This window comes from Ochotona curzoniae, unplaced genomic scaffold (assembly GCF_017591425.1).
Source record: "Ochotona curzoniae isolate NIBS_2020 unplaced genomic scaffold, NIBS_Ocur_1.0 scaffold_2476, whole genome shotgun sequence".
NCBI lineage: Eukaryota > Metazoa > Chordata > Mammalia > Lagomorpha > Ochotonidae > Ochotona > Ochotona curzoniae.
In genome coordinates, this window is record NW_024467095.1 from 21,197,222 (window position 1) to 21,219,771 (window position 22,550).

General features: G+C 46.2%; 1 protein-coding gene across 2 annotated transcripts in view; it reads right to left on the reverse strand.

Moving 5' to 3' along the window:
* The window catches only part of CUL1 (cullin 1), a 65,081-nt gene that overhangs the window by 36,370 nt on the left and 6,161 nt on the right, over window positions 1–22,550 (reverse strand). For both annotated transcript variants that reach the window (XM_041002558.1, XM_041002557.1), the window contains exon 2: window positions 3,294–3,594. In XM_041002558.1, coding sequence (XP_040858492.1) covers window positions 3,294–3,433 — 140 coding nt within the window. In that variant the 5' untranslated portion in view covers window positions 3,434–3,594. The remainder of the gene's footprint in view (window positions 1–3,293; window positions 3,595–22,550) is intronic.

The window sequence follows — 22,550 nt, forward strand, 5'->3', positions numbered from 1 at the left end:
CTAACAAAAATATCCAAGAATTAAGGGACACCATCAAAATGCCATACATAAAAGTTATGGGAGTTTCAGAAAGCATGGAAAGAGAAACTGAGCTAAAAGATGGATTCAGGGGCCCAACACAGTAGCCTAGCGTATGGAATCATTGCTTTTCATGTACCAAGATCCCATGTGGGCACCAGTTCGTGTGCTGGTTGCTGCACTTTCCATCCAGCTTCCATGTGGCCTGGGAAGGCAGTTGAAAACAGGCCAAAGCCTTGGGACCCTGCACCCATGTGCAGGATGGAAAATCTTTCTATCTCTCCTTCTCTCTGTAAATCTAACTTAAAAAAAAAAAAATCTTGGGCCCAGCGCGGTGGCGCAGTGGTTAAGGTCCTCGCCTTGCATGCCCAGGATCCCATATGGGCACCGGTTCTATCCCGGCAGCCCCGCTTCCCTTCCAGCTCCCTGCCTGTGGCCTGGGAAGGCAGTTGAGGACGGCCCAAAGCTTTGGGACCCTGCACCCGTGTGGGAGACCCAGAAGAGGCTCCTGGCTTCGGATCAGCATAGCATCAGCCGTTGCGCTCACTTGGGGAGTGAATCATCGGACGGAAGATCTTCCTCTCTGTCTCTCCTCTCTCTGTATATCCGCCTTTCAAATAAAAAATGATAAAAATAAATCTTAAAAAAAAAAAAAGAAAAGATACTGAAATATGCACGTGAGAAAAGTCAACTATCTTCCAAAGGACCCTCAATCAGACTCCTAGCTGACCTCTCAAAGGCAACTCTGCAGGCCAGAAGAGAATGAAGTGGTATAATCCAGATGCTGAAACAAAATGAACTGTCAGCCCAGAATAATATATCCAGTTAAGCTTTCCTTTGTATTTCACAGCAAAAACTGAAAGGCTTCGCCTCTAGCAAACCTGCCCTACAAATGTTAAAGATAAAATACAAACAGAAAAAAAAAATAACGCCTTTCAAACTCAACAGCAAATATAGAGAACATCTCAATAAAGTCACAAAAGCAACCTAAATTCAACACTGAGAAACCCAATGCTAAAATGACAGGACCAGATCACCACCTGTCAATATTAACCCTGATTGTAAATGGCTTAAACTTATCAGTCAGAAGACACAGATCAGCAGACTGGACCAAAACACAGGGCCCATCCATCTTTCGCCTATAGGAGACACATCTTAGCAACAAAGATACTTGGATGTTGAAAGTGAGAGGATGGAAAAGGATATTTCAGGCTAATGGAAAGGAAAAACAAGCTGGTATAACCATTCTAATATCAGATAATATAGACTTTGACTGAAAAGCATTAAGAGACATGAAGAACAATACCACCAAATAATGATTAACGGATCCCTTAAGGAGAAAAAATCATCCTAACAAATGTATACAATCCAAATGCCAGGGCACCCAGCTATGTGAAATAAGTATTAACGGATTTAAATGAAGAAACAGATTCCACTACAGTAACAGTGGGAGACATTAACACTTCACCAACTTCAACGGACAGGCTGACAAGTCATAAATTACACAAGGAAACAGAGCTCGACTGAACAACAGGACAAACAGGTAACTGCCACACAGCATACACTTCTCTCTCCTCAGTACACGAAACCTTCTCCAGGACTGATGACAGCACAGGCCACAGACCGAGCCTCAGCAAATTTACAAAAATTGATTCTATCAAACCATCATGGAGTAAAGCTGAAGACCAACAAGTCAAACACCCCAGAAGATATGTAAACGCTTACAAACTGAACAAATATGTTGCTAAATCAACAATGGTTTACAGATTAAATCAATGAATAATAAAAAAAAATGCTTGATACCAATGAAGGCATCAACAATGTATCGAAACTTATGGGACACAGTCAAAGCAGCATTAAAGAGTAAAGAGTTCATTTCAAACAATGTTGTGTCAAGAAACATGAAAGGTACCAGGTGAACAGCTTAACCACACATCTGAAGGAACTTAAAAAAAAAAACAAAAACAAACACAACAAAACAAAACAAAACCAGCAGGGCCCAGTGCAGTAGTCTACTGGCCAAAATCCTCGCCTTGCATGCGCCAGGATCCCACATAGGAGCTAGTTCATATGCTGGATGCCCCACTTCCCTTCCAGCTCCCTGCTTGTGGCCTGGGAAAGCAGCTGAGGATGGCCCAAAGCCTTGGCACCCTGCGCACACATGGGAGACCCAGAAGAGGTTCCTGGCTCCTGGCTTCGGACCAGCTCAACTCAGCTCCAGCCACTGCAGCTACTTGGGGAGTTAGCCAGCAGATGGAAGATCTTTCTTTCTGTCTCTCCTTCTCTCTGTAAATATGACTTTCTAATAAAAAAAATAAATCTTTTTTTTTTTAAAGTGCCCCGTAATGTAAATATAGACACAGGGCTATGTGTACATACAATACAATTTAAGTTCATTATGAGATAAAAAGTTTAATATCTGTTTAAATTTAATGTTATTTTAGGATTCTAAAATATCAGCACATTGAAAGGTATACCAAACCATCACATAACCTAGTGTGCTAATCACGGATATAGTCATGTTAGACTTAACCTTCCACTGAAGTCCTAGAGTCGGCAGCAACCTGTAGTCTGAACTGGGTTAGCTTTAATTTCAATTTTATATTTGTATGAAATTAGGTAACTCTACAAGTTAAACAGTGTATTTCTGAGGATATACTCCTAGTAACTCTACCTTCTACACTCTCATGACCTTAGTCAAATATAGTTCCTTTTATATATTAGGAACCAAATACTAAACACCTTTTTGATTCCATGTCAGTAATAGGGACCGTAATAAGAAGCTTGTTCTATGTGCTATCCACGTAGAGGAGGTCAGCAAACCTTTCCTACCAAGGCCCATATCATACATACTGTAAGCTTGATAGACCAGATTATTTCTGATAGAACTACTCAGCTCTGACCCTCCAATGGGAAGGCAGACATAGATAACATCCAAACACATGGACACAAAGACATGACACCCTCCATGAAGTCCATGCTGTCTAAAGAACTTCCTGTAGTGATAGAACTGTTCTAATATCTGACAAGCATTCATACTAACCCATTAGACTACTAACCAGCCCATTTGTCAGTAGACCAGCAACCCATTAGACTACTAACCAGCCCATTTTACTTGTGTTCAAATAACCGAAAGCTAAAAATGAACTCTGTGATTATAGCACAGGATGAACTGGAAAAACACAGCGGGACATTTCTTAGATTATAATTCATAGACTATAGCAGTAAAAAACCACAATTCTGACAGCTTTATCTCCGCTCTAACGTGAGGATACGTATAGAGTTCCATGTATCTGGACTTAGCCATACTTTGTCTGGTATACACCTGCTGGATCCCAGCTCTGAGGTCGTCCCAGATCTGATCGAGGCCGATCTGCTTCAGTCCGTGGGGATTCTGACTCCTGTTGGAGGACATGGTGAGCAGTATTCCGAGGTCGTCCAGCGCAGCAATCCTTGTCCAAGATACAGCTAATTCTCCATTAGTTGAAAATACACAGGAGCATTCCAAACTTATTCACAGCAGCTCAGAAAGGATGTCCTTGAAATGTAGAAAATGAAATCTCATTGCAGGAAAACCTAAAGAAGAGATAAAGAGAATGAATGAATTCTAACACCCAGGGGTAGGTGATAAGATGACACCCGCTGACAGAAATATCCAATCTGTGAGGCCTCACCAGGTACCACTGTATCCAGAGATCCTCCTTCTACGTGGAAACCCACTCATATTAGGTGGACTACTTAGGTATCTCATTCAGAAACATGATGCTCAGCATGCACAAGAAATGCTGAGTCAAACTCGGCACAACACAGCCCTGCTGCCTTTTCCACCTTCTAAATGATCAAGACAAGTACCTTTTGAGCTATGAAAAATTAGAACATCTTCCCCCCACCACCAAAATGACATGCTAAGGTTACTGCCAGAAGGACAAGCACAAACCACGAATAAATAGGAAAACCCACTCCATCTCACTAGCTTTCTGTGAATTTTAGCAATTTTTCATGTAATACTTGACAAGAATACAAACGCTGGTGAGACTGGGGTGAAAGGAAAAGGGTGCTCCTGTTTAGGAGTGCACTGGTAAGAATTAACATTAGAAATGTATCCTGAATTCAGGGACCCGCCTGCGAAGTGAAGCTCCACACTTGGGAGGTGGCTGTGTGGGCCTTGGACAAATCACTTCTCTAAGCCTCAACTTTCCACTGTGCAAAATGGGGACAAATCACTTTCATTAAATGATTGTCACAAAGTTTATGGAAATGCACGTAAAATCTTTAGGACACAGTGCATGCTTAAAAGATGTTGGTGGCTTGGACTCGCCTGCAAGAACATGCCCGACTTAATGAAAAAGGTGGAGCAGTGGACACAGCCCCTGTTGTAAAAGGAGACTAAGGCAGCACATTTAGTGCTGCAGCAGCAGAACTAACTCGACAACAACCCCAAGCAAACGAAGACGGCAAATAATTTCGGTGGATGGAGCCAATGGACACTGGGAGGATGACGTCATCCTTGGATTGGTGCAAAGGGCAGCATTCCAGAACTGTCCAAACCTCTTGGGCAGACCTTCGGAATCTGCGCACGTGGAGACTCTGGGTTGACATGAGGTGGCGGTTCCTCATCCCTGAGTACTGGGACGTGTGGAAAGTGCTGAGTGGCTTCCCTCTTCGTCTCTCCCCTTCCCCCAGAAACAACAACAAATGGCAAATTTGGAAGTAACGAATTCATCCAATTTTCCCTAAACCTTGATCCTTCCCACTCCGATCAACCATGTAATAATTATTTAAAAAAAAAAAAAGATGATAGTGGCTATCATTTCTAAGGGCATGAAGCTGAGATACCATGCATAATGCTTCAGGATCCTGGACCAACACATAAAGGACCGTGGGGATTCAAGCAGGACCTCTAGGTGTACGATGTTACACACACACTGTAAGGGTCGTCCATGTACAACACCTCAAAATGTGGAGGCTAAAGACAGTGAACTTGTATTTTATTCCAAATCAACAAATACCTAAACATTTTCGCTTCATAAAATCAAAAATGATTAATTAACAATGAACTACAACACACAGAATCATTTGGTTTTATAAAACAAATTTGAAAAGTAAACAATAAGCCCACGTTGTTGAGGACTGCAAATTCAAGTCTGTTGCCTCATCGAGTGATTCAATGCATCCTGTATCCTCAATGGCGTTATGGAGCTCTCGTAATCTAAGGCACACATAGGGACTACGAAGGCCACACTTTCTGAACCACTGCAGTCTAAATCACTTCTAACTGCGCTACAGAACTTGGTGTTTTTATGAAACCACAATACCATTCAGACAGACATACGAGATATCAATGCCTCCAGTCTGAAGAAGCTAAGCACCCAGCAGGTCCTCTGCAGCTTCAGGCTGCTCTCCACCTCCATCACCCCAACCGCCAGCATCAACCACTGACAGCCACCCTGCCTTGCCCACCGCTTCTTTAATCACCCCCACCTCAAGGGAAAATGATCAATTAAGCTCCCTAACTCACAGTTCAGCTAATTTTATCTTGGATAAGCTCTCTTTCATACCATCTACATGTTCTTTCACTCCTTCTTTCTACCTTCTTAGTTTCTCCCAGCAGCTGAGACAATGTTCTACTCTGCTCTCCAAACTCCATTCTCTACGTGTGTTGTCCATGTTGGTGACAACACACGTCACAACCCTCTCGATTCACAGACCTCATCTTCCACATTCAAGCTGTCGAGATGATTTCAAACGCTGCCTCTTCTCCATTCCCACTGTTAGCAATACCATGGCTCCCTCACTCCGACCCCTGTTGGCGTAATCTCAAATCGGACTCCAGTGGTACCCTTTAGGGGTTTCTGTCATATCCCAGCCCCGACACAGTAGTTAGTCTGAAATTCCTTCACCCTAATGCTGAACGTCAACTGTCCAGGAGCACAGTAGTCACCATCAGCTTGTCGAGCAAATCTAGAGGGAAACCCTGTTTGGTCACTTCTTGTCCAATGTCCATGGAGCCCAGGATGATGCAATCAAGCATGTTGAGCACCCACACAAAACAAGGATGCAGATCCTCAGTCCAGGCCGTGAGCAGAGCGCAGCGCTGAGGCCCAGCCAGCCCCGGCTCTCACAGCTGCAGAGCTCGCTGGAAGACACGCCATGCTCAGCAGCTCTCGCCAAGGCCTAGAGAGGGCCAAACTTCATTTCCTTCAGAAGGAAAAAACAAAGGCAGAAAATGCAAAGTATCAAGGACAGGAACCATGGCAGAACCAACCATCCCTCCACAACCAGTGCAAACGATCCCCTCCATGCCCCAGGATTACACGCGACCTTCATCTCACTCTAGGCAACGCAACATGATGGGACACAAGGACCAAACTCCACAGGCCCAACAGAAGGAGGGCTGTGTACTTAAGGATCTGACCGGCTCACTTAGAAAGGAGATAAAAGCCCACAGAATCAATTTTAAATCCAGCCCCTCGCAGGCAAACTATAAACTAATCAAACAGCCCATTTCTCAAGATTAACGAGGCATATGGCTTAAGAACTACAAACTCACAAAATAATCAAGAACCATGAAAACACATCCCCTCTGACATTACTCATGCCAAGTTTCATCTGAGCATTCCAAGTATCTTTTTAAAAAGCACACTGACAACAGCCTTCCTCTACACTTGACTTGACAACACCGGCAGACTTCAGCGATACGGCCTCCAGTGAATGAAACTCCTGGTGACAGCACTTCAGAGACCTTGCCAAGACGACATGCTCTATGAATTTCCCTCAAGTTAAGCATCTTGCACTCAAAGGACTTAGCCAGAAGTCATTCCAGAAAACACTAGTAGTTCAAGGAACGTGGCTTACAATAAAAAATAAACTTTTCTGTGCTAACCCACAGATTCATTGGTCTTTTTTCACTTAAGAATGAGATACACTTCACTTGATGAAATACACGTCACTGTCTTCCTGAGGTATATAATAGCCTACTATTCCTCCAACTAGTCCCTGCTACAAAGTGTTCAGGTATTCGCTTTTTACCAAGTACACCAGTGAACAAGCAGTCTTGTAATTATTTTTTACTTAAGTGAGCATAAGATAAACACCTAGTGATATGACCCAAGAGGCGCTTCCTACAGAGGAGACTCCAGAAGCACCTGAGGAATGAGGTGGGGGAGGGAGGGGCAGGGTGGGGAGGCAGCCACACGTGCAAGGTGTCCTAGACCCAGTTTTAAGCACGCGCAGCTGACCCGAGAGCCTGTAGCAACCAGTGACAGCGGGAGACCCAACGGAGCTTAACCTGTGCTGAGCAAGCAGGGCGGCCTCTGCCTGCCGGGGCTGGGCTGTGGCCTGGGACTGCTGGGCTGTGGCCTAGGACTGTGGCTGAGCCCCAGGCACTGCCCGCTGCATGGCTGGGAAGCAGGGCGGCCTCTGCCTGCCAGGGCTGGGCTGTGGCCTGGGACTGCGGCCCAGCCCCAGGCACCGGATCCCACCCCTGACAATTCTTAAACACAACAGCAGAGAAGTACACAAATAATGAGCACAACTGTGCCTACTCTCAGGGGGAAATCTACGGATTTTAAGAAAATTCTGTGCCCTCCTCAATTTTAACTCAAACGCTGCAAACATTTAATTACCCTTTTTTTTTGGGGGGGGGGGATCAACGCAATCCTGATAGTTGCCTTCATTCCAATAAATTAAGACCAAACACATTCACCCTGTTGCAAACCCCACTGTTGCAGAGTATAAACACAATTCAAACCAAAGCAGTAACACAATACAGCAGTTACAGCATTGCTGAGAAAGTCTCTAGTTAACAAAAATGTAGGTAAAATTCACTGTATAAATCAAATAAAACCAAATTCAGCCTTTTCTAGTTTAACAGTTTTCCAATCGGACTGCAGTCAACGACCTGAGTGCTGTGCCGCACACACACCGCGTCTGGAAGCTGCGGGGAGAGGCAGCCCTGGCACTCCGGCTTGGGCCTGCAGCAGGGAGGCACGAGGCGACCCTGACCCGCAGAACCCGCACTGCGTACCAGGCAGCGCACTTGGACACGTCTGCTGCGTTGTTCATAAAAGCAAAAGAAACACAACCCGGAAACAATCCACACGCCTACTAACATAACACAAACGGGACAGTCACAAGAGATCACACACAAAATTGAGCTGGCTTCAGCCACACGCTCAACGTAGGGACGAGTGTCACGAAGACTACGTAGAGATGGAGGAATACGTCCAGTACAAGACACACAGATCCATTCAAGAGGCTGCTGTTGTGGCATCCCAGGCTGGACACCTGCCCGCAGTGCCGGCTGTTCAGTTTCCAATCCAGCTCACTGCCGGTTCGCCTAGAAAGGCCTCTGAATGCACACGGAGACCTGGAAGAAGTGCCGGCCTCCTGGCCCAGCCTGTGCTGGCGTCAGCCTGTGCTGGCGTCAGCTGCTGCAGCCATTTGAGGAGTGAACGAGCAGGTGGAACATTTCTCTCTAGCTCTGCCTCTCAAAACAAAACAAAAAAAGGAGCTAAAACAAGTTTAAAAACAATAATTCAAAGAGTATCTCTCTAAAGGAAGACTGATATAGCAACGATAAGAATGAAAAGCTACACTGCATGTGTGGTGGGGTGCTGGTCACCACAGCTGATGGTGTTCCATCATTTTCTCTCCCTTAGGCTCACGTGCACACCCTTTGATACACCCTTTTGTTTGCCTTTTAAAAAGATTTACTTACTTTACTAGATTGGAAAGGCAGGTTTACAGAGGATGGAAAGATAAATGCTTCCATTTGTGTTTCATTCTCTAAGTGGCCACAATGGCTGGAGCTGAGCTGATCCTAAGACAGGAGCCAGGAGGCTCCTCCAGATCTGAAGTGGGCGCAGGGTCCCAGGGCTTTGGGCCGTCCTCGGCTGCTCTCCCAGGCCCCAAGCAGGGAGCTGGATGGGAAGTAGGGCTGCCAAGACACAAAGCAGTGCCCACATGGGATCCCAGTGCTTGGAGGTGGAGGATTAGCCAATCAAGCTATTGCACTGGACCCAGATTCATATACTTTTATGGGCAAAATTATATGATGGGTGCAATTTACTTCAAGATGTTGTAGGTTAAAAAAAAAAAAAAAGCCTGGGTCCAGCGTGGTAGACTAGCAGCTAAAGTCCTCGCCTTGAATGCGCCAAGACCACATATGGATGCCAGTTCTACTCCCCGCCACCCCACTTCCCATCCAGCTCCCTGCTTGCGGCCTGGGAAAGCAGTCAAGGACAGGCCCAAAGCCTTGGGACCCTGCACCCATGTGGGAGACCTGGAGGAGACTCCTGGCTCCTGGCTGCAGATCGGCACAGCACTGGCCATTGTGGCTACTGGGGAGTGAATCAGCGGATGGAAGATTTTCCTCTCAGTCTCTTCTCCTCTCTGTATATATAGGAATTAAAAGCTGAAAGAAAAGCAAAAGAACCTGAGGAGAGGGTTAAAGGCCATTCCAGATCCTGTTGGGGCTCACGCAGACAAGGGCGGAGGAGGGAGGCCGTCGGTGGTCAGAGCGCCCTTGCTGCTTAACTCACAGGTGAAACCCAGCGAGGTCTCACAGTTTCTTCCACCACAGGAGAACTCTAGGTCAACGTGTACACCCAGTATCAGTTAGAGTTAACAACTGGAGAGCTCTCTAGCTGAGAAACTCTTAAATTAAGTTTTAAATGAATACAATGTCTGCAAAAGCCAGGTAGTGAGGAGCAAGCATTCAGCCTAGGATGCCAGAAGGCACCGTCAGAGCGCCCAAGCACAGTTCCCACTGCGATTCCTGACCCCAGCTTCCCGCCGGTACAGGCGCTGCACGGTAGAAGCAATGGCTCCGCTCTACTCACTGGGTTCCTGTTACCAACATGGACACCTGCAGTGCATCCCAGTTCTGGCCCCAGGTTCCAGCCAGGATGGGCATCTGTGGAAGGAATCAGCAGATAGGAGCACTCACCCTCTAATGCGTGTGTACGCACTCTGTGGCTGTGCCTTTCTAAATACGGCTGTTCAGGGAAAAAAGACCAGCAGGCATAAAGCACGGCACCCTTAAGCATCTTCTTAAACACAGCAAGTCTTTAAGGGGGAAGTTCAGTTCAGTTCATTCCCAGAAGAAATCAGTGTCCACAAGGTGACCAGCTTGCATGTCCACAGGACCTCAGCATAGCACCCAAGGCTTCCATGTCCACACGACCTTAGCATAGCACCCAAGGCTTCCATGTCCACACGACCTTAGCATAGCACCCAAGGCTTCCATGTCCACACGACCTCAGCATAGCACCCAAGGCTTCCACGCCCACAGGACCTCAGCATAGCACCCAAGGCTTCCATGTCCACATGACCTCAGCATAGCACCCAAGGCTTCCACGCCCACAGGACCTCAGCATAGCACCCAAGGCTTCCATGTCCACATGACCTCAGCATAGCACCCAAGGCTTCCATGTCCACATGACCTCAGCATAGCACCTAAGGCATTATTAGTCAGTGCACAACCAAAAATCAAATTTCAAGAAGCACTATGTAAGACATTATCAGGAGAGCGGCTTTATGTTCTCCGGCAGCAGTGTACAAAGGTGAACATACAGTGCAGAGTATGCGCCTCTAACCCTCTACGCCAGTGCCACAGGCACGCATTGACGATAACAGACAAATATAGCAATGGAAGTTCAGAGGGGCAAACAAACCATTCTGGGACGTAAGATCAAGAGACCTTCAACAAAACAAACAAACAAGTGATGAACCACTCTGCAGCGCATGGGTAAGATTCGAACACAAGTAGAGGAACAAACAGAAGAGTATGAAGCAGAGAACAGCCCCAAGGCTGAGTGGAGATTCTACACAAGCTATGCGAGGCAGGGGGAGCCCGCACCAAGAGCACACAAAGCCTTTAAGATTCACAGGAGGTTTCAGAGAAGGAAGACAGCTGTGACTGATGTGATTCAAGCAACACTCTGATAGCTCCGTGGAGTTTCCATGAGAGAGAACGCAGGCAGTTCAAGTGCCTGGGATGCCATCGGACTGGGTAACAGCTCCACTCACCAACAGCAACAGGAAAAGCAAAATGTCTAAAATCACACACACCACACCACACAAAGTAAGAATTAAGGTGACTGAGCTCACCATAACAGGGCAGCATGACATAGGTAAAGAAAGAAGAACGACCAAGACTGGCTTTCAAATTTATACATTCAAACCACCAACAGTTTCTGGATTCCAGAATTTTACTAAAAATATAGAACAGCTTAGCTCTTATTGGTGGGACTGCTCAGTGTCACAAACAGGGACCTGGCTGTATCTAGTAACATCGCAGGTCAACCAGCCCCGGACCCCGCATCCACTGCTGAGAACAGAGCTCCAGAGAGACCAACCGAAAACTGCAGGGAGTCACAACTCAGCATCAGTCACTGTAAAGACTGTCCATTATTCCACGACAGGTGACAGGCCAGTGTGATCTACGTTTATCAATTCTGAAATTGTAAAGTAAAAATCCTACTTACTAGATCCTAACTAGGAAGCATACAGGCTGACATGCGTAATTCTTACATACAGACAGATCTGCTGTGCTTCGACATCTTAAATGATAAAAGTCATATGGAAAAGCTATAAAACATCGTATGACTGTATCTGGCCTGCAAGATCTCAATTAATCATGCTCTCTGCTTAAAAACAAAGGTAAATAAATATGAACTCACAGTACAAAACTTGATGGCAAATTAAGGCTAAATGATGACTATCCAGACACTGACAAATTATGCTTATAAGAAATTCTTTCTGCCACTCAACTGAACATTCAATTTAAAACTCATGTTGGTAAAATCCTCGGGTAAAGGCAGCTTGACAGCAACAACCCCGCAGTAGGCACTGTGGCAACTCGGGTTAAGCTGCAGCCTGTCAGCTTGTGGCATATCCCATATGGGTACTGGTTCAAGTCCTGTCAGCTTTACTTCTAATCCAGTTTCTTTGTAATTCATCTGGGAAAACCAGCAGAAGCACCTGGGCTTCTGTTACCCAAGTGGGAGACCCGGAAGAAGCTCCTGCTTCGGGCCGGCCCAGGTCCAGCCTTTGTGCTCATCCGGGGAGCGAACCAGTGCATGGAGAGCTTTCAAATAAATCTTAAGAGAAAAACAACTGCTGCGTCACGTGGAGCTGACCACCGGCCTGGCGACTCACGAGAGCTGGTGTCAGTCGCTACACCGTGACCAGCTCAAAGCCCAGGGGAACCAGTACCCTTCCCACCATCTCAGAATGACACTAAAAGCCATGGTTCTCCTTTGAAGTCACAAAGCTAACATGGAAACTTACATTACAAATGCATTCAAGAACAGGCATGACAACACACATCACCGTCCAAAACAAACTCCGTATCTTTCTCAAAAATAATGCACAAGCAATGATGATTATTCACAACCGCAACCTCACAGTACTACAGTGGAACACATACAACCAGACCAAAATGTGGTATTAAGTGGATCACATATGTCCAAGAGTGCTCAGGCTTCCTGCTGACTGACCCCTGACGTCAGATCTCTTTCCGGTCTCACCAAGATGACCAGCAGAGGGCACCGAGAAAACAAAACAGCAATCGCCAGAGAGAACCTAAGACAGCTGCTTGTGAAAGTCAAGAGAGAAGAGAACTTTTGATCTGCTGGTTCACTCCGCAGATGACCTCAGAGCCATTTCCGGGACAGACCAGAGCCAACGATTTCATCCAGTTGTCCCACGAGGGTACTTGGACCATCACCTGCATCGAAGTGGAATAGCTGGGACAAGGACTGCCATCCATATGGCATGGCGGGCAGCTGCCTAACCCCCAGACGGAGCCACAAATCTGACCCCATTCATTCTGAAAAGATTATTTAAGTCTGCAGTGCCAACACCCCACATGGTTCAAGTCCCGGCTGCTCCATTTCTGATGCATGTCCCTGCTAACGCGCCTGGGCAGGCAGTGGAGAATGGTCCAAATGCTTGGTTCCCTGCACCCACATGGGAAATGGGATGAAGCTTCTGGCTCCTGACTGACTCAAGCTCAGGTCACTGGGGTCACTGGAGGAGTGAACCAGTGAACAGAAGACCTGTCTCTCTTTCTTTTCTACATGTAACTCTGTTTTTCAAATCATAAACCTTAAAACATGATTTACTTAGGGCAGTGACAGGCCATCTCCCACTGCCTTCCCAGGCACATCCGCGGGAAGCTAGATCAGAAGCAGAGCAGTCAGGACTTCAACTGAATGCTGCTGTTGCAAGTGGCAGCTCAGCTGCGGTGCCACAAGAGTAGTCTAGTCAGATTTACCCAGGTGACCTTTGGTTCTTTCACAATTCTGTTCACTGTTTTTAAGTCTCCTTAAAAATTAAGCACCACAGGCCTGGTGCCGTGGCACAGTGGTTAAGGTCCTCGCCTTGCACGCCCGGGATCCCATATGGGCGCCAGTTCTATCCCAGCAGCCCCGCTTCCCTTCCAGCTCCCTGCCTGTGGCCCGGGAAAGCAGTCGAGGACGGCCCAAAGCTTTGGGACCCTGCGCCCGCGTGGGAGACCCGGAAGAGGCTCCTGGCTTTGGATCGGCATAGCATTGGCTGTTGCGCTCACTTGGGGAGTGAGTTATCAGACGGAAGATCTTCCTCTCTGTCTCTCCTCTCTGTATATTCGCCTTTCCAATAAAAAAAAATAATAAAAAATAAATCTTTTAAAAAAAAATTAAGCACCAGGGTAGGTGTTTGATACAGCAGTTACAAAGCACCAGGGTTCAAGTTCCGATTCCACCCTCAAATCTAGCTTCCTAGTAGCAGGCACCCTGGCAGGCAGCGGGGGCCAGCTCAAGCACTTGGGCCTTTCTTCAGGCGGAAGACCAGGACTGCACTGTTGGCCGCTGCCTTCGCCTGGCCCAGACCTGGCCATCACAGACAACTGGGGAGTGAACCAGTGGATGGGAGATTCTCTCTCCCTCTGCCTACCAAACAGGCCAATAGTAAAAATTTTAAATAAACACCCAGGTGGATGGAGGGGGAGACACTGCTCAAAGAACAACCATTTTCAGTCCGGCTGACCTTGGTACAGCATGGGCTGCAATTCACAATCACGCACCTGTGTACTAGCGAAGCACTTTAAAGTGGCACCTGAGGCGACGAAGATGCCAACCTGCCTGATTTAATCCCTTGCCACGGTGCATAAATGTGTGAAAGCACCACACTGTACACTGTAAATACACACGAATTTCACTTGATAAAACTGAGGGTGGGAATGAGGTGGAATGTGGGGCATCAATCACAGAAGTACCAAATTCTCAGAATGGACATAAGGTCAAATGAGACATCATATGTAAAAATGCCATCTTGTATGCCTGGCACATCACAGGGATTTCCCAGAAGGGTCTGATTGCTTCTGAAAGGAGAAGAGCAGTGCGAGCTGTCCTTAACAATACTTTATATATTACTTTATTACTATATTACTTTATATTATTTTAAAATATATTATTTAATCAGAAAATGAGTAAAACCTTTTTTTTTTTTTAAAGATTTATTTTTATTATTTTTTTTTCATTGGAAAGGCGGATATACAGAGAGGAGAGACAGAGAGGAAGATCTTCCGTCCGATGATTCACTCCCCAAGTGAGCGCAACGGGCCGATACTATGCCGATCCGAAGCCAGGAGCCTCTTCCGGGTCTCCCGCACGGGTGCAGGGTCCCAAAGCTTTGGGCCGTCCTCGACTGCTTTCCCAGGCCACAAGCAGGGAGCTGGAAGGGAAGCGGGGCTGCCGGGATTAGAACCGGCGCCCATATGGGATCCCGGGCGTGCAAGGCGAGGACTTAACCACTTGCGCCACCGCGCCGGGCCCGAGTAAAACCTTTTTTAAAAAAGATGTATTTTTGTCTCAAAGGCAGAGCTATGGACAGGCTAGAGAAGGACAGACAGGTCTTCCAGCTAATGGGTCACTTCCCAATGTCCACAAGAGCCAGAGCTGCGCTGGCCCAAAGCCAGGAGGTTAGGAGCTTCTTCCGGGTCCCCCATGTGCGTGCGGGGGCCCAAACACTGAAGCTATCCTGTGCTGCTTTCCCAGAAGCACCTGCAGGTAAGCAGGGAGGTGGAGGAGCCAGAACTTGAATTGGTCTGGGATATGGGGGTACCACTGCCCACGTGCTGGCTTTCACCCACTAGTACACAGTACCAGCCTCTCCTTAGAAGGTAGAGTTAGAGAGAGATTGAGAGGATGAGTAAAATCTTTTCACAGAGCCATTTTTAATGTTAAACATTACTTATAAATATTAAAAAAAAATTTTTAATTTTTCTTTAAAATTTTATTTAAAAAAAAATGTGGGCCTGGCATGATAGCCTAGTGGCTAAAATCCTCACAAGGATCCCATCTGGGGACAGGTTCATATCCCAGATGCTCCATTTCCCATCCAGCTCCCTGTTTGTGGAAAGCAGTGGAAGATGACCCAAAGCCTGGGGACCTTGCACCTACACGAGACACCTAGAAGCTCCTGGCTCCTGGCTCCGGATCAGCTCAGTTGCAGTCATTTGGAGAGTAACTGAGCTGATGGAAGATCTTCCTCTCTGCTCTCCTTCTCTGTGTAAATTTGACTTTCCAATAAAAACAAATAAATCTTTTTAAAAATCATAAAATGCTTATATTTCATTCACAATGTATTTTAGAGTGCAGAAAACAGGAATAAACAAAAACCTAGTAGGTAACATTTAATACTATATTTGCTCATTTTCCTGAATCCTAAGTGTTTTTTTTGTTTATTTTTACTAATTACTGCTATTGAACAATGTTTGACAAGTAGGTTTCATATTTATATCTGTTACTATAAAATGGAAACGTGCCAATAGTTAAAGCTTATTCTTTGCAAATAATCTAATTCTTTGACTCACCGGAGGCGAGTCTACGTGCATGAGTTAAGAAAGTAGTTTACCAGCAATGCATCCCACCAAGCGGCACGCAGCTGCTGCAGGCAGACACGCACCGGCAGCTCGCGGCTGCAGCTCAGGCGCCTGACTCGCAGCGCACACCACAAGCCTCCAGAAACCCTGCGGACTCAACTAGTCCAAACAGCCGAAGTCGCTGGTAACGCATCACACATAACGCCCCAACGCCCCACTCGGCCCCCAGCACGGAACTAAGAGTGTTAAGTAGACTGAATTGTGGTGAATTACACAGTATTTTCTACTGGCCTGCTATCAGTACCGTACACAATAATTATATTACACATAAATGTAATTATTCACACAAGCCATAAAAATTGCAAAATTGATGGTTTTATAAACTAGGAAGCAAAGCCAAGACTCAGCATTCTAGAGCGGGACAGGAGAAAATGCACGCGATTCAAGCTCGTGGGTTAGTTACCTCGAGGCCCTCGCCCACTAACCAGTTACATGAGGGCAGGAAGGAGTAGATCATTTACTAAATGCACCAGGATTCTCATGATCAACAGATACACAACATACACACACATATATTATATATATATATTAGCATGAGTAGCCCATGTTAATCTAAGTCATACAGACCAACACTTTCATAAGAAATCCCAGATGTCATTAAGTAAAAAATTTGCAGTTAGGGAGCAATTTTTCTTCTTTCAGAATTGGTATTTTAGGGCCCGGCGGCATGGCCTAGCTGCTAAAGTCCTCGCCTGGAATGCACCGGGATCCCATATGGGCGCCAGTTCTAATCCCAGCAGCTCCACTTCCCATCCAGCTCCCTGCTTGTGGCCTGGGAAAGCAGTCGAGGACAGCCCAAAGCTTTGGGACCCTACACCCATGTGGGATACCCGGAAGAAGTTCCTGGCTCCTGGCTTCGGATCGGCATAGCACCGGCCATTGCGCTCACTTGGAGAGTGAATCATCGGATGGAAGATCTTCCTCTCTGTATATCTGACTTTCCAATAAATAAATAAATCTTAAAAAAAAAAAAAAAGAAAACAAAAAGAATTGCTATTTTAACAAGCAGAAGAAAGGGGTCTTAAATCTTGGAAGTCCACACACAAAATCTTAAAGCTTAATGCTTAAGTGAGTCAACCCGCACAGTGTTCATATTTCAATTACTGTACGACTTTTGGATGAGGTGCTGTAAGTATCACTGGTATAAATTACTCGAGAAAGCTATAACTACATTACAATGAACGGAAGCTGGGGGCTTGTGGCACCGTTGTGGAATAGTGGGTGCCACTTGTAGCATCTGCAACCCACATGGGCACCAGTTTCAGTCCCAGCTGCTCCAGTTCCAACACAGCTCCCAGCCAATGCACCTGAGAAGGAATGTGGCCCGAATGCTTGGGTCCCTGCACCCACGTGGGAGATGGCTCCTGGCTTCAGGCGGGCCCGGCCTAACTACTGCAACACTTGGGGTGTGAAAGAGCAGATGGAAGACTTCTTCATCTCTGCCCCTCTAACTCAAATAAATAAAATCTTAAAAACAAAACAAAACAAAACAACAGTGCTGTATCACGGAGCAGTTTATGTCAATGAAGTACTTTCAAACCCTAACAACTGGATTTCAGCTCCCAGTCTTGGCACATACAGAGGGACTCATTTATTTAATGGTCTGGATGGGGACCTGCATGGATCTCAGTTCCAAGCATTTCCATTCACTTTAAAGCAAGCACAGACAGCACTGTATCTGACCATGATCACACACACATGTATTTTTCAGATGAAAGACTACAGCCTATTATTTTCAAGTTCATAGAATCAGTTTAGTAAATGGCAAGTGGAACTTTGCTGGGTTATCTTACAAAATGCATTTACCACACTAATGACAACTCAGGGATACTCATCAACTTCACAGTAACGAGACTATTTCAAATAGTTAATATTTTACAGATGTAAGATGTTAAACTTCTGGCTCCAAACTCAGCAGTCACGAAAGACAGCACAGCTGTTACCTCGTGATCTGCAGTGGGGACACCACCACCATCAATTAGGCTGAAACGAAGAAAATTTACATTGCCTGAAAAACTCCAAGACAGTCATGCCAACTGAGGACAGCAGAGCAGTGCTCCCTAAACTTCTGACCTAAATGTTCTTACCAGCACAAGCCGGTTCTCGGCAGCCTCGGGGGGCCAAGGAGTCCACCTTAGCACTAAGCGACAGAGTTTGGGTTTTCTCTGAAACACCATTCTACTTTAAAATCCACGTCAAGCCCTCATTCTACCACGCGATACAGGTTTGTCTTGCAGGCCATTTTCCTACCTGACTCCGAGCGGGCAAGCCACTGTAGGGCGGAACTCGCTGAGAGCTGCCACAGCATCTCAGACATCTCTGGTTTGGTGTCACATGGTATTTTCAGAGTCCCAAGAAACACAAAAATGCATCTGTGGGCATTTCTGCACTGCTCAAAGATGGCCAGGACGCTGGTGGTGCCAGCTGCTGAGGGCATACACCCACACGTGCCCCTCCCAGCAGAGGCACTATCATGGGCTGATTGTAACTGGCAAGTGTCCCCTGCTGATGGCTGTGTCCGAGAAAGATGTGCAGATGTTCTAACTCTCACTTAAATGAATTCCACTTGAGCTCCTGGCTCTCACAATCCCATTCAGTTAGCTTCCAAATGTCCGTACAGTCAGGGAGCATTCTGCCCCAGAGCTGGTAAGCAGCAGGCCTTGCAAAACCATCGATTCAGTAAGTAGGCTCTGGACCCCAACAGGCCATTAAGCGAACAAGACACTGTTCATCATCTTATCAGGTTTTCAATAAGAAAACTTCTTTCCATCATCTTTCTTCCCACTAAGATAAATAACTTAACCCCAAAATTGAAAAATTCTGATGGGCAGCTTTCCCTGGCTGTCAACTCTCACATCTACTACAAACTGGGTAACAGCATTACATCACTCTGTCCGCTGCGGAGCTTTTAGGTTTTCAGTTTAAGACAATTCAACATTTCATCCAACAGAAGAAGTGGAGAGAAGTGAAAGGGCGCCCTCCTCCAGGTGCCACGTTCCCAGGACACAGTAAACGCTCCGGGAAGCACCTGGGGTCAATGACCGCACCTGCACCTGCACCGCCACCTGCCCGACCTGCACACACTGCTGCGTCTGCTGCACAGCACCCCGTGAAGAACCTGCCCGCCAAGCTCCTGACATTTAGTATTCTCAGACATGATACATACTAAGGAAGAAATACGCATACACACAAGTGTCCATGTAAGCCTGGGCTTCAAATCAAGGCCAATTAGGTTAAATGAAGTTTCTCATTCAATTATTTGAGGAAGTCTCCAGAACTCTGATCAAGATACAGCACTTTGTGGGGAGGTGAGGAGCTTTTCCATTGCATTAATCTTGCTTCCCTTTCTGACTTAAAATGGCCATATCTGTAAAAAGGAGAAGCTTCATCTGTAATACCAACATTCTTTACAACATGCCTCCAAATTTTAAGAGGCATGTCTAAAATTTATTTTTAAGAGGCATGTCTCTAGAATTTTGCACCTTCACGTGTACTTTTTAAAGCTTATCTGAAAGGCAGAGTAACGCGAGGGGGAGAAGAGGAATGGGGGGAGGAAGAAGAGCAGAGGGAAGAGGAGAGAAATCGGGATCAGTCAGCCTTCCTCCTGTCGGCTCGTCTTCTGAATGTCTGCACCTCTGTGTGTGTGCGATCTCACCCTGGTCTCCCACATGAGCAGAGGCTGTGTGTGTGTAACGAACTGCTTTTAAATGAGATGTGTGTGTGTGTTTGTGAGAGAGAGAGAGAGAGAGAGAGAGAGAGAGAGCTATCTCACCCTGGTTCAAGTCCCAGCTGCTCCACCTTCCTGCCAAAGCACCTGGGAAGGCAGCAGAAGACAGCCCAGGTGTCTGGGTCCCTGCAACTAGCTATGAGAGAATCAGGGCCTACTTAAGCTGGTGAATCAGGACCAAAGAGGGAAGTATTAAAAAAAAAAAAGTATTTTGAAGGAAGAGATACTAGGACCTAGTTCACTGAAGACAGGTATAGAGTGTTAAACCTCTCTCTCAGATATGCTGGAAGTAGCTGGGTTTAGAGAACAAGAATGAGTCTGGGGTATGAGCGAAGCAAAGGCAGGCTAGCCTGCAACAGCCAGGACAGCCAGGACAATAAAAATGGCAGCAAGAAGGCTAGATCTCCTGAGATGTTTCCAGGTCGTGTCCCTAACCTGGAGTTCTTGGAAAGCCCTGAATGGGAGTAAGCGTGTTTATCCAAAGAAACGACCTCACTCTGGGTGAGATCTTGCTTTGACAGCTCATGCAGTAAGCGGACTGCCCCAGATTGGTTTCTGCACATGGAACACACAGAATTGGAAGGACCTGGCTGCCTGGTTCAGTTGCAGACACGATGCAGCACTTACTGACTGGATAGCTTAGAGTGCATGATGCTCCAACTGATGGTCTGTTTCTTGACTGGATAATTTCTATTGAGTGTGAGCTCGGCTGATTGGATGATTCCCATCACGTGCCAGTGCTCTCCCAGCTGACTGGACGATCACTGCTCAAGAACCCCTGAACACGGCTGGTCAGGGCTGCTCTCCTCCGGTTGCAGTGTTATGGGAACAGCTCACAAAGACTCCGGCCGGTGAAGAGTCTGCCTGCAACTCACTTTTGGGGATGATTTGGTCAACTTGCAACAAGCCAACCAGAGAAGCCTTGACACCTGAGGTTAGGAGCTCAGTTCTAACTTGCTTGGGAAATCTTAGACTAAATTAAACTGAAAAAACTCCACAGCAAAACAAACTGGAACCCACGAACAAGTCAGACCTCTGCCAAGCACCCACAAAAGGCAGGAAGACAGGACTAGAACCTCAAGCATTACCCACAGAACTCTAGTGCCCAAAAATCATTCTGAAAAGGGGGTGGAGGGGGAAGATTTGGCCCATGATCTAGAAAATGGGCCACAGCTTGTCCTAAGAGGAGCCTGACTGTTCTAGAAAACAGGTCACATTTGTTTGGGGTGTAGTGTGCCAGATCTAACAAGTGAAGGTAACAGTGTTTACACCCTGGAGATCTCGGACAATCCATCCAACAATGCAGAACAACGAAAAGTACAGAAGCAGTTACTTTCAACGCTCAAAGAACACCAAGTGTCTTTGTAGGTGATGTCATCTTTCCAGTTTCAGAAGTGACCCCTCCCTCCCAGCCAGTGCTGTGGCGGTCAGGTTAAGCTGCCACCTGCAAGGCTGGCATCCCATGTGAGCACCAGCTCAAGACCTGGCTGCCCCACTTTCAATCCAGCTCCCTGCTAACACACCTGGGAGTGGGCAACAGAAGATGACCTAAGTGCTTGGACCCCTGCACTCATGTGGGAGAGCTAGATTGAGGAGTTCCAGGCTTCTAGCTTCAGCCAGACCCAGTCCCAGCAGTTGCGGTCATTTGGGGTGTGAAGTAGTGGACGGAAGTTCTCCTTATGCAACAAATCTTTAAATAAATAAACAAACAAAAAGTGCTCTCAATAGGACATCACTAATAATAGGAGAAACGTGATTGAGATGTGAAACTGCTGTTCCCTGATGCCAGCTATGGAATAATGCTGACCCATATGCTTTCACACTACCACTTTCTGCAATAACTGACAATTTAGGATTTAGATCAAAAGCTCAACTGAAACAGGTCACTTTTAGGCAATTGACTGTGTAGCTGTGTGCCGCAGAATCTTGGCTGTGAGGCGGCAGCACTGCCCCCACCGTACTCCAGAGGACAGCAGTGTTTCTAAGTGCCAGTCGCTACTCTGCCAATGACAACACACACCAGATCTGGACAGGGAGGTCCATAATTCTGCAATCTCCATGGTTTTAAATCCACGCTGTTGTTTAATATGGTCACAGATTTTCTTCCTTCGAAGGCTATTACTAAGGGTGCCCCTTCACACACAGTTATTTCAAAATACTCATTGGAAAAAAAATGGAAAGATTAGGGTTTTTTAGTGCAAAATTACTTTGAAATTCACGCCTAATTTTTTTATGACACACTTTCCATGAATTTTTGATGGTCCCTTGTATGTATGAGGCTCATTTTTTTGCACCAAAAATTAATTTAATTCTATTTCTATGAACTTTCTGAAATATGAATACACCATTCCAATACCTGTAAGACCAGCAATGCACTGTGCCCTAGCCTGTGTTCACTCACAAATCCTCCTCCTACTTCCTTATCTTCCTAGATGAGCAACTTCAGACCAAACTGTTCAACTACTCAAGAGTGTACTCGGCATCCCTAAGTCTACCTGAATCTGCAGTGTCTTTTGAGTCTCCAGTTGGCCAGGACCTACTCTAAATCCATCACCCAGTTAACCTTTTATCACCATATCAGACAGGAGACTCATTTCAGCAGTCCCTACCTGCTCTTTGACACAATACATTCCTGGGCTGCTTTTCAAAGTCTATGGCCAGGACAGCACAGCATTAAGACAGATTTCTCTCCAATGCAAGGCACTTGCAAAGAGCAGATAGCTGAGACTGAGCGAGACTAGGACACAGACCGTGTGCAGCACAGCCTTTGCCACAGACTTGGGGCTGTATACTAAGCATTGCTATTACATGTGAGATTAGCTTGCAAATGCATGTTTTAAATCTTTTAAATCCTTAAACTGGGAGAAGTCAGAA